Raw genomic sequence first — 12,556 nt, 5'->3', positions numbered from 1 at the left:
ACAATGAATCATGGAACACTGCATCAAAAACTAATGATGTAATATATAGTGATTAACATAACAATAAAAAAACTAATGATGTAATGTATGGTGATTAACATAACAATAAAAAATTAAAAAAAAAAAAGAAAGGAAACGTCTAGTAGTTGGGGGTGCCTGGCTGGCTCAGAGTGTACGACTCCTGAATTCAGGGTTGTGAGTTTGAGTCCCACATTTGGTGTCGAGATTACTAAAATAAATGAAACTTCAAAGAAAAAAAAGGTCTAGAATTTTTTTTTTTTTTTTAAAGATTTATTTACTTGACAGAGAGAGACACAGTGAGAGAGGGAACACAAGCAGGGGGAGTGGGAGAGGGAGAGGCAGGCCTCCCGCGGAACAGGGAGCCCAACACGGGGCTCAATCCCAGGACCCTGGGATCGTGACCCGAGCCAAAGGCAGACACCTAACGACTGAGCCACCCAGGCGCCCCAAAGGTCTAGAAGTTAACATGAGGGTATTTTCATGTGATGAGGTCTGCAAGGTGGTGGGAAAAATGAGCACAAAGAATGAGTTATAGCATCACTACAATTTTAGCTCATATGCTTCAAGCAGGAGGAAATTTTATGCTTCCTGTATAGAAGTTATGTAAATATATCAGAAATTTAAGGGGTGCCTGGGTAGCTCAGTCGGTTAAGCATCTGCCTTCAGCTCAGGTCATGATCCCAGGGTCCTGGGATCAAGCCGCGATTGGGCTCCCTACTCAGTGGGGAGTCTACTTCTCCCTCTCCATGCCCTGCCCCTGGCTCATGCTCTCAAATAAATAAATAATAAAAGAAATTTAAGAACACTTTTTCAAAACTTTTGCTATGAACAGGTTATTGTAACTAGAATGATACAAATCACACAATCCTGGGATGGCTGGCTGGTTCAGTTGGTAGAGCATGTGACTCCTGATCTCAGGGTTGTAAGTTCGATCCCCAAATTAGGCGTAGAGATTACTTAAAAATAAAATCTTTAAAAAAAAATTACACAATCCCACCAACCTAAGAAACATCCTTACCATGAGCATTTTGGCATATTTCCTCCGGCCCTCCGCTTCCATACTGGTTTATTCTTTAAATCTAGCTGTAATCATGGTGTATGTACTAGCCATTTTCTCTCACTTACAACAACATTCTGTTATCTTTTTCAACTGGAGGAAATCTACTTAAAAATATCCAAGTGGGGGGCGCCTGGGTGGCTCAGTCGTTAAGCGTCTGCCTTCGGCTCAGGTCATGATCCCAGGTCCTGGGATCGAGCCCCACATTGGGCTCCCTGCTCGGTGGGAAGCCTGCTTCTCCCTCTCCCACTCGCCCTGCTTATGTTCCTGCTCTTGGTATCTCTGTCAAATAAATAAATAAAATCTTAAAAAAAAAAAAAAGTCCAAGTGGGTTTTCAAGAATTACTATTTATAATCATGTCACTCATACTAAAGGTTTCCCAATGCATCCATAAGACATCAAAGAATTACTGGGTAGAGCAGGAGGGGCTGCAGGAGTTTCTGCTTGGAACTTGCCTCCAAAACCAGAAAGGTAAAGTTCCATGCAAAACAGGATATTGATGGAGTCAGAGTCACACCTCACCAGATACTTATTACAAATGGGAAAAAAAAAAAAGCAACTTCCCAAAGGAGTAACTTAGCAGGGTGATCACCTGTTAACAAGCCACCATCTGTGCCTTCTGGGGGGCACTGAGGATTACTCTGTGGGATCCCTGCTACAGGTGCTGGATCTAAATCTAACCCTCAGCACATATTAGACAAATCAAGGCTGAGGACCCCCAAAATTGGCCTGTATTAAAAAATGTAAACATTAAAAAAAAAATCCTCAGAGACTTCAAGGAAGACTGAAGAATGCTCCATATTAAAGTAGACTAAAGAGACATGACAATGAAATCCAAGAACCAAGATTTTCCTTTGCTTTAATGGACATGACTAGAGTAACTCATGAAGGGATGAAGCGATGCCTGGGTGGCTCAGTCAGTTAAGTGTCTGCCTTAGGCTCAGGTCGTGATCCCAGGGTCCTGGGATCGAGTCCTGTATGGGGCTCCTTGCTCAGCAAGGAGCCTGCCTCTCCCTCTGCTTGTGCTCTCTCTCGCTGACAAATAAATAAAATAAAAAAAAAAAAAGTTTTCTTTAACAACAAAAAAATAAGGAGTAACTCATGAAACTTAAATAAGGTCATCTATAGAACAGATAAGCAATTCTCACACTTCTAGTCTCAGAATCATGTTATACTCTTAGAAATTGTGGAGGACCCCCCATTTTTGTTTACATTCTATCAGTATGTGCCAGTAGGTATTACAATTAAAACATTAAAAAATGTTTGATACACTAAAAAACAATGTACTTGTTTAACAAAAACATTTATGAAAAATGGCTAAAATTTCTAAAACAAAAATAGTGAGAAGTTGGCATATTTTCACCGATTACTTAATGTCTGACTTAAAGACAGCTGGATTCTCTTAGCTGCTTTTGCATACAGTATATTATGATATATTGTTTTAAGTATATATGAAAACAAATCCTGCCACAAACAGGTGGTTGAAAGGGGAGAGTATTGTAATATTAAGCCTTTTCAGAGAACTGTGGATATTCTTTTCTGATACTATGCTAAGTACCACTTGACAAATGGTAGTTTCATTTCTTTTCTTTCTTTTTTTTAAAGATTTTATTTGACAGAGAGAGAGACAGCCAGAGAGGGAACACAAGCAGGGGAGTAGGAGAGGGAGAAGCAGGCCTCCTGCCGAGCAGGGAGCCCGATGCAGGACTTGATCCCAGGACCCCAGAATCCTGACCTGAGCTGAAGGGAGATGCTTAACCAACTAAACCACCCAGGTGTCCCGACAAATGGTAGTTTCTTAAAGGTTAGTTGCAATGTGGACTATGAATCCTTACCAATGAGCTTTTTGTACTCCATACATTTGTGAGAGAAAGTCCTGTGTTTTTTTGTTTTATTTTAAGCTCTAGGCCCAAAATGGGGCTTGAACTCACGACCCTGAGATCAAGAGTCGCGTGCTTGGGACACCTGGGTGGCTCAGTCCGTTGAGTGGCTGCCTTAGGCCTGGGTCATGATCCCAGGGTCCTGGCATCGAGTCCCACATCTGGCTCCTTGCTTGGCGGGGAGCCTGCTTCTTCCTCTCTCTCCGCTTTGTGCTCTGTGAAATAAATAAAATCTTTTTTTTTTTTTTAAAGGTTTTATTTATTTATTTGAGAGAGAGAGAGAGAGAAACAGCATGAGAGGGGAGAAGGTCAGAGGGAGAAGGAGACTCGCTGCTGAGCAGGGAGCCCGATGCGGGACTCGATCCCGGGACTCCGGGATCATGACCTGAGCCGAAGGCAGTTGCCTAACCAACTGAGCCACCCAGGCGCCCGAAATAAATAAAATCTTAAAAAAAAAAAAAAAGAGTCGCATGCTCTACCAACTCAGTCAGCCAGGCAGGTGCCCCTAAAACCTGTGTTTTAAGAAACACACGCTGAAGTATTTAGGGGGCAAGGAGCACATTTCTGCAAATTACTCTCCGGGAACAAAATGTAGACAACACCTATACGGATGCATATGTGTATATAAATATAAACAGAGAAGGACCAAAGTAAATGTGGCAAAATGTTAACATTTCGGTAATCAAGAACAGAGCAACACTTGGTACTGTTCTTGTACCTTTAAGTCTGAAATTATGTCAAAATAAAAAGTTAAAAGAAACAAAAAAAACAACCTCTTACCAGAAACTACATGATCCTATTTTTGTTCTTCCAACAGCTTGTGTTTCATTAGGGGAACTTAATGCACCCCCCTTGTTTCTCCACGCCCTTGAAATCGGGTCCTGCAGCTAAGTCTCCCTGACAAAATGATGGCTGCAATAGCAGACACTGGTAATCCCACCTCCACTTCTGACTCTTCGTCACATTTCTATCTTGCTCTAAATCATGATTTTAAAGTGGGTTTATGAGGCATATGCATCTTAATCCCCCAGGGTGTTGATCAAAAATTGCAGGCTCGCAGGCTCAGTCAGAATCAGAAACTGTACCTCCAGCAACTTTCTACATTTGGTAAGACATTCCAAATTCTGGGGCACGCGGGAAGGCTCAGCATTAGAAGTTCTGCGCGTAACTGCGGGGAGGCCACAGGAGTGGGTCCCCTTCTTTCTCCACCCATCAGGCGCTGCCTCCGGGGCGCAGACAGGGCTGTGGCGGGGACGCGAACACGAGACACCGCAGCGGTTGGCGGGCTTCCCGGGGAATGAGATCATAAAGCACCCAGTCCTGTTAGGTCTGGGGGAACTGAAGTTTTCTGGTCTCACTGAAACAAACTTTTAGTTGACACAGTTTAGGGAAGAGGATTTTAGAAGGTTAGAGACTAAGAACCCCCCCGGGGAAGGGAGACTTTGCGGCCCCCTTTCCGCGGAAGTGAAGGAGCAGGTACACAGCTCTGCGCAGGTGTCCGGAGCAGGCCAGAAGGAGTGATGGGGAGGAGGAGAGGCCACGTTTTGTCCACGTGGAGATCAACTTCCCAGCTACCACTCTTCCGCTGGTTTTTCCACAACAGTACTGGAGAGGACTTGTTGGGCTAGCGTATTTGGTTTTAACTTCTGCTGTAATTGTAGAACACTTAGTTCTACAGCATGGTGTCTGGGTTGAACTGTGTTCCTCAGAAAGGTAGGTGGAAGCCTTAACCTTTAGTAACCCTGATAGGACCTGAGGACAATGCGTCTAGTTTGTGGTACTTTGTTATGGCAGTCCTAGGAAATGAACGCACAGGGGTACCCCTAGGAATTTCAGGGTTTCGTTTTGTTATTTTGGCATACCATTTATTCTTCTTTTTCCTGAGGAAACGGCATTCTCCTCTCCTTGGCTCTCATCTGGTGGTGAAGGAACTTCTGCAACTGTTCTGAGATCCTGGTTTTCCTGCTTCTCTTGATTCTGCAATTCAGTGTGATCACTTATTTTTATCTCTGAATCATCCTGCTACAAATGTTAAAAGGGAATAAAGGATTTAAATGATAAAAAGTCACCACTGCCTTCTAAAGACAGACACCCACACTGAAAAAGGGCTAAAGGAAGAAAACTAGGAGAATTAGATTTCTGGGGGGCAGAGTTGGGAACAGGACATACTAGGGGGCCACTGAAAAGCTTAAAAGGCAAGATTAGCTCTCCTAGGGACTATATGGAGTTAGAAAATAAAAATTAGGACTGTGTCTTGTAAAGTTACATTTGAATGAGATGATAAAAAAGAATAAAATCAGAGTCCTCTCAAAGTAATTGAGGGAAGCCCCTGGCTAATCGTCTGACCATTATGCTGAATGACCAACTGAAGAGTGATCAACTAGGTCTGAGGCTAGTTGAAGAGGAAAAAAAAAACTTATGTTGGTTTCTCTTCCCTTCTTACTAGCCCTCACTTAAATGAGCACTTAATTCTTTCATATTTACTCAATATTTAATTTGTGCTCAATCCTCAGTGAGTGCTTCTCACTCTGTATGATGACCAGTCTAGACTCGGGTCTGTGCTTTCATGGAGCTGACAGCACACAGAGTTTACAACCACTGGATGTCATGAGGAAATTCAAAGAGAAAGTTTCCTAAGAATATACCCATTTTGGCACAGGTGGTGGTCAAAATTTGCACACATCCATTCACCTGGGAGTCAGGGTTCCTGTGGACTGTCCTGCACCTTCTCCTGGTTTTGGTGCCATGGTCAACCGGCTCCCTCTCAGCTTGTTCCTGGCTGCCACTCTGCATCTCAGCCTCATCACAAGACGATGCAGAAGTTTGACTTCCATCCTGAAAAGAAAGGCATTCATCTGCCATGTCCTATTTTTAGAGTTATGATGTTCAGGAAGAATCAGAATTTAAACTGAATAAAAAACATTTTACAAAAGGTAATTTTAAAACTCTCTTATACTAAAGGTATAGGCCAGGACAAGAATTTTAGAGCATTTGAAAAGAAACAATCAGGGGCACCTGGGTGACTCAGTCGGTTAAGCGACTGCCTTTGGCTCGGGTCATGATCCCAGGGTCCTGGGATCGAGCCCCGCATCAGGCTCCCTGCTCCGTGGGAAGCCTGCTTCTCCCTCTCCCACTCTCCTTGCTTGTGCTCTCTCTCTTTGACAAATAAATAAATAAAATCTTAAAAAAACACAAAAGAATCACATTTAACTACCCCAGCTTAAAAACTAGGCTAGAAAAGCGTTCCAAGTTTTCTTAATGTGAGTAAATAAGCAAATTAGCATTAACTTTTTGAATATACACAAAGCATAGTACTAGGCAGTATGCTCTAATAACTATAGCTAATATCAAAAATTTATTGGGCTAAGTATTCACATGGGTTATCTCATTTATTCCTCAAAGCCTATGTGAGAGGTATTAACATTATCCCCAGTTCGGAGGGGGAACTGAGGCTTAGAGAATCTAAAGTAACTTGCCCAAGGCCAAAACAAGGGAGTAGGGTAAGAGTGACACGTGTGCCACCATAAACTAAGAGAGCCCCGGTATCAGAACGGTGTGGTACCAGTGGCAGAATATCCCTAACAGAGTCTGCGAACGTAGAACTCACTGTTCCGTAAGTCGCACTTCATACTAATGGGGGAAGACGGGATTCATGATTCAACACAGGATGCAGAGAAAACTAGCCATGCTTTTTTTATCTTTTTGGTGGGGGGAGGGAAAAGCAGCCCGATTTTCTTTCACACCAAAACACAATCTGGATGGGTCAAAGATTTGAACGTAAAAATGAAGCTATCGAAGCACTAGGAAAAAACAAGTAAGTGAGAAATGATCATGAGTATGAGGAAGGCCTGTCTTCACATAGGAGACGCTCGATTTGCTTTTGGTGTTTTTGTTTTTCTACATAAATTCTAATCAGGAAATAAACTAATATTACACACTGGTGGCTGAAATAATTAGGAAGTACTGAAGAGATTCTAACGGAGAGCCAGCCCTCCCATTTCTGGGGCCTCGCTCCAGGCGGGTCCTTCCGCATCACGCGTGGGCTGCCGGTGGGCCATGCGTTCGTACCCGCGGCAGCTGTTTCCAGAGCCTAGCACGGGCCGCAGTTTAGCTCACTGGTCCCGCTCCCCTCTCCCATCTTCTTCCTAAGAGCACTGTACCCCTTCATTCTATTAGTTACCTTTGCTGCTCTAAGGGTTCTGGAACCTTTACATCTTGTCCCACACCTACACAAAACCTCCTGTGAAATCCAGGTTCAGATTCCTTACACCTCTTTTCACCTCCTGTCATCCTTTTCTCGCAAAGTCTGTCATCTATTCTCTAGGTTAACATTTATAGCTTGTTACATAACCTTCATTGAATCATCTGTGCCGTGTCTGTGTAGCTGAATTCTAGTTGATAAGTCATTAAGTTTTTTGTAAGGCTTTTCTTTTTGCCCCCTTCAAGCTTTTGTTTTCTGGGCCATCTGGGTGTCCTTCAGGGTCATGTTTTTATCTTCAGCTCTCTCACACTGCAGGCTTCCCCTCAAATGTCTGGTGACTGTAGGCTATCTATCCTACTTCAAAAAAACAAGAAAGACCTCCTCAGGGGCTTGGATGTGTGGCAGGGTCTTGTCTACTAGGGTCCTTCGGTGGGGAGGAGGCTGTTACGCAAGGGAATCCTTGAAATGCCAGAAGACAGAGGCCTTAGCCTGATGCCATCCAATTCCCTTACAGAGAAGCCCCCCAGTATTTTACACGGCCCTGACACCTGGCGCTCTGCACGTGGGAGTGGTGGCTAGAGTGCTTTGTATCCTGATTTTTCACTCCCTCTCACGATGCTGCCTGGACCCAACCCTCTGAGAGCTGATTTAGTGAGGCCTATATACCACCATTTGTAAAAGGCTCCTCAGATGATTCGCACATATATCCTGCAACGGGAACCACAATATAAATGTGTGGGAAGTCTGAGAATAAGGAGCTCAGAGAACGGCAGGTTTTAGACAGAGGTAAAATATAACAAAACTGAAACACTTGCAAATGATGTAAGGTCCAGGACGAAGAGTGGCAAGCAAAGCTACAGGAGCTAAGGAACAAGGAGACAAGCGTGGTAAAGGACATCCAGATGCACCTGTGAATTCACCCCAAAGAAGGTCAGAAAATGACAGGTGAAAACAGGTAAATTCAAAGGTAGGGATACATGAGCGTAGAAAGAGGCTATCTGGAGCACATTTCCCAACTCCCTGGAGAGTCATGGGGAAGAAAAACAAACTGCTTCCCCTACACAAGTGACACCCTCATGTTACATGTATCGTTGGACTGCAGACACCTTTAAAGTACTTATTTAGGGCGCCTGGGCGGCTCAGTCATTAAGCGTCTGCCTTCGGCTCAGGTCATGATCCCAGGGTCCTGGGATCGAGCCCCGCATTGGGCTCCCTGCTCCGTGGGAAGCATGCTTCTCCCTCCCCCTCTCCCACTCCCCCTGCTTGTGTTCCCTCTCTCGTTTCGTCTCTGTCAAATAAATAAATAAAATCTTAAAAAAAACAAGATTTGAGAGAGAGAGCACGAGTGAGACAGCACAAGCCAATGGTGGGGGAGCAGCAGAGGGAGAGGGAGAAGCAGACTCCCCACTGAGTGGGGAGCCCGATGCGGGGCTCGATCCTGGGACCCTGGGATCATTATCTGAGCCAAAGGCAGACGCTTAACCAGCTGAGCCACCCAGGCGCCCTAAGCTCACTATAGATTCAACACTTAGGAATTCTTTCTTTTTTTTTTTAAAGATTTTATTTATTTATTTGACAGAGAGAGACACAGTGAGAGAGGGAACACAGCAGGGGGAGAGGGAGAGGGAGAAGCAGGCTTCCCGCCGAGCAGGGAGCCTGACGCCGGCCTCAATCCCAGGACCCTGGGACCATGACCTGAGCCGAAGGCAGACGCTTAACGACTGAGCCACCCAGGCGCCCCAGGAATTCTTTATCTGAATGAATTTGGACTATCATCATGCTCTGGCAAAATTTTTTCAAAATGGAATGGCCCCTGAGATGTTGAATTTGAAATATGGTAGATGATTTTACTCTATTAACTACCATCCAAACTAAAATCTTGATTTCAAATGGCACAATCATGTACCCTTAATCATTAAAAGAATTATATAGAGAGACGGAGACTTAGTTGATGTAAAATCTTAAAGCTAGAATTCAAAATTAATCCTTTTTTAAGTTAATCAAACCTGGAATCAAAAGAATTTTGCCCATTTTTTTTTATTTATGTTTATTTTTTAAGTAGGCTCCACACTCAGCATGAAGCCCAACGCAGGGCTTGAAAACACGATCCTGAGATCAAGACCTAAAATGAGATCAAGAGTTTAATGCCTAACTGACTGAGCCACCCAGGGACCCCAAAAGAATTTTGAATATTAACTAAACAGTTTTAAATGTTTATAACTTGGAATAAAGTTACAGAGATGATAAAGACGGGGGTGGGGCTGGATTTTGAATTCATGTTTATATTTACCTTCATTTCCAGATAGATGATGGATGCTCTTCAAAGCCCAGGGCCTTAAGGCCTTTTTGGATTTTCCTCTATTTCGAGTTTAGAATCCTGGCCCTAACGCAGCATCCACGGACTATGTCAGGCCCTGTGAAAACCTTCAGTCTAAGGCCCCCTCCCCCATCACTCTGGTTTCCAGTTCACCACAAGCCACTCTCACAGGCCCCCTAACATTCAATTCAGCAGAGCAGATGTTATTTCCATTTAAAGAATAGGAAACTGAGAATTAAGGCATTTGAGTTTTGCAAGATCACATAAAAAGAAATGACAGAATGCTACTTAACCTGGATTTTGGGGGCTTCGAATCCTGTTCCTTCCTTGCTGATACCAAGCTAGCTCTTGTAAGTTCTGGCAACTAGTAATTAATTAACCTTTGCATTTTTATGAGAATATCTTATTCAACAGGTTACTCACTACTAGGTAATTTCTTTATAACAAATATCAAAGGATTTATTTTTACCAATAATGATCCCTTTGGGGATAAATAGCATGTCTTAAGTCATCACTAGCTGTGTTTACCACTCATTAAATATAATTGTTTTAGTATTTAACAGGTGTTAAAAAATATTACTTACCCGATTATCATCTTCTTTTTTTACCTCGTGTTTAAGGTGGGCTTTCAAGGCTTTTAACAACTTGTCTGCCTGCAGGAGAGTTAAAGAGTTTATCAGTAGGGCCAAAAATCAAGTAAGCAAAAAAGAAAGGTTAGTAACTTTCCCTTTTTTAAGGATAATTATTCTCCTGTTCTTGTACTCCTCAAATGTCCTCTGGGCAGGCTCCGGATTACCAAGACAGAATTGCCGCCCCCGATTTCACACAACAGGGACGTCAGACAGGGAAAGAGGCAATGACGACAGACACACTGGGCTAAGCACCAGCATGAGGACGCCCAAGCTGTTGTGCAGAACACAGGTGGGCTCGGCCAAGGTCTGGACTGCCGGGATAGACTTGAGCAGGTAACTGGCCACACCAGTTCTAAGACAAAGACATGATGTCTGTAGCTGCTGAGGTCTGAAAGATGAACGTGACAGCGGTGGCTGTCAGGGAAGGGGTAAAGAAAATGCATGGAAAGGCAAGAATGGAGTTTGGGGAACTCAAGTTCAGTGTGGCTGGAGCATGGAGCTGTTCAGGGAAGGGGAGAGAAGGCACTGGGAAAGTGGACAGGGGCCGATCCCGCCAGGCTTTGTAAGGCTGTTAAGAGTAGGAACTTCACCCTCAGAGCAAAGGGCAGTGTCTGAAGAGTCTGTAGCAGTGCAGTAAGTGACCAATTCTCCATTGCTCAGAATGATCACTCTCGCAGGACAATGTGCAGGATGCACTGGATGGCAGAAAGACGGAAGCCAGCAAAGCGGCTGGGAGGCTGGTAGAGGAAACCGGGAAGGTCCTGTGGCCTGAGCTAGAGCAGGACTAAGGCAATAGGGACAGATTCAAAATCTTTTTAGGAAGGACAATCAGTATGAACACAGGGGTTGAGGAATAGTGAAACTATTACACCCAGGTTTCTGGCTTGGGCAGCTGATGGAACATGGTGCGGGTCTCTCAGATCAGGAATGCCAAACACAGGCAGGCTTCGGGGGGAGGATGGTTACAGGTCCCTGGGGGAAAAGGACTCTTAGTTTCTCTTCTCACCCCGAGAAACCTTCCCTTCCTGCATGAGAAATACTAATCTGATTGGTTATATTTTCTTGTGCTTGTAAAAGGTCAAGCATATTGGCTGGGTTGTCTTTTCCTCTTCTTCCATTCAGCCAGGCAGCGGAGAACCAGAGGTTTCCTTCTCACTGTGGGCCCAGCCACCACATCTCATACCATTTATCATTGGGCGTGTGTCCAGGACAGAATGGCAGAGATCCAGATTTGGTTTGGGCTTTAGGGGACAGGAGAGGCTGTGCTTAGGGTGTGAAGCACATCCCCCAGCTGGTTTACCATAAGTCCTAAATCAAGTTCTCAGGCACCGTACCAGCTAGTAATAAAGTGGTGCGTATTTTCTACCACTGTTGTTCCTTGAATCTCTCTTGGGGTCTTTTCTGTGAAGGGGGTGATTGGCAGGGCAGAATTCAGGCATTCTTGGTTCTTTGATCATTTTTTCCCCCAACCACTTCATTGAGGTATGGTCGACATACAAAAAGCTATAGATAGCTAATATACACAATGTCATGTGTTTGGTGATAAATATATACCCGTGAAACCTTTATCACTGTCATAAACTTATCTGTCACCAATAGTTTCCTACCACCCCTTTTGGGTTTTGTCTTTTTTTTGGGGGGGGTTTTAAGAACACTTCACATAAGACCTTAGCATATTTGTAAGTATACCATACAGTAATGTTAATTGTAGGCTCTATACTGTACAGGTTTCTAGACTTAAAATACCACAAAAACCTCATCAAACATGTGACAATGATGAAACAAGGTGCCTGTGGCAGAGACAAGGCAGGGCATCAAGCAGGCTGAATGCTACAGGCGATGCTCAAAGGCGCTGAGCAGGAGTGCACGTGTTAGTAGCAGACGTATTCCCTCATCCCCTTGGCAAGCATGTGCCATGCTGCACACTGTTCCAGGTGCTGGACAGACAGTGCTGAACCAGACGGACAAGGTCTCCACTCTCTAGGAACCTCCAGTGGAGGACTACCGGGCAAGTAGTCTATAAATGAAGCTCAAAATAAATGATCAGAGGTTATCAGAAAATTAAATTGGGGACTGGGGTAGGGTGCTACCTGAGTTGGGAGGGTCAGGAAAGGCCTCTCAGAGGTGGTGACCTTTAAGCCGAGATGTGAAAAAGAAGAGGCAGCAGGTGAAGATGTGAGGAAGAGCATCCCAAGTAGAGGGTGCACCAAGGCTTGAAGTGGGCTGGCGAATTATAAGGACAGAAAGACGCCAGTGCCGGGGAGCATGTGAACACTGGGGTGACCGGGGGCCGGGAGATCAGAGATGGAGCCAGAGATGGAGCCAGAGGCCGGGTCAAGTAGAGGGGTATAGGCCATGGCAAGGTGTGGATTTCTTCCTTGTACCTTTTTAATTTTTTAAAGATTTATTTATCTTAGAGAAAGAGGGAGAGAGCCTGGGATGGGGGT

General features: G+C 44.3%; 1 protein-coding gene across 2 annotated transcripts in view; it reads right to left on the bottom strand.

Annotated features, from left to right (window-relative positions):
- Positions 1 to 12,556, bottom strand: part of NUSAP1 (nucleolar and spindle associated protein 1) — a 36,407-nt gene that overhangs the window by 19,433 nt on the left and 4,418 nt on the right. Inside the window, exons 2-4 of one of the 2 annotated variants that reach the window (XM_073876833.1) lie at positions 10,062 to 10,130; positions 5,651 to 5,794; positions 4,822 to 4,978 (exon numbers count right to left, since the gene is read on the bottom strand). In XM_073876833.1, the coding sequence (XP_073732934.1) occupies positions 4,822 to 4,978; positions 5,651 to 5,794; positions 10,062 to 10,130 (370 nt within the window). Of the gene's footprint in view, positions 1 to 4,821; positions 4,982 to 5,650; positions 5,795 to 10,061; positions 10,131 to 12,556 lie in introns of both variants that reach the window. The other variant, XM_025883815.2, reaches the window with a different exon arrangement.

Source organism: Callorhinus ursinus, unplaced genomic scaffold (genome assembly GCF_003265705.2).
Source record: "Callorhinus ursinus isolate GAN/ISIS: 27379988/994484 unplaced genomic scaffold, GSC_fseal_2.0 scaffold25, whole genome shotgun sequence".
Classification (NCBI taxonomy): Eukaryota; Metazoa; Chordata; class Mammalia; order Carnivora; family Otariidae; genus Callorhinus; species Callorhinus ursinus.
The sequence above is the reverse complement of the archived record's forward strand: the minus strand, read 5'-3'. Positions and strand labels throughout refer to the sequence as shown.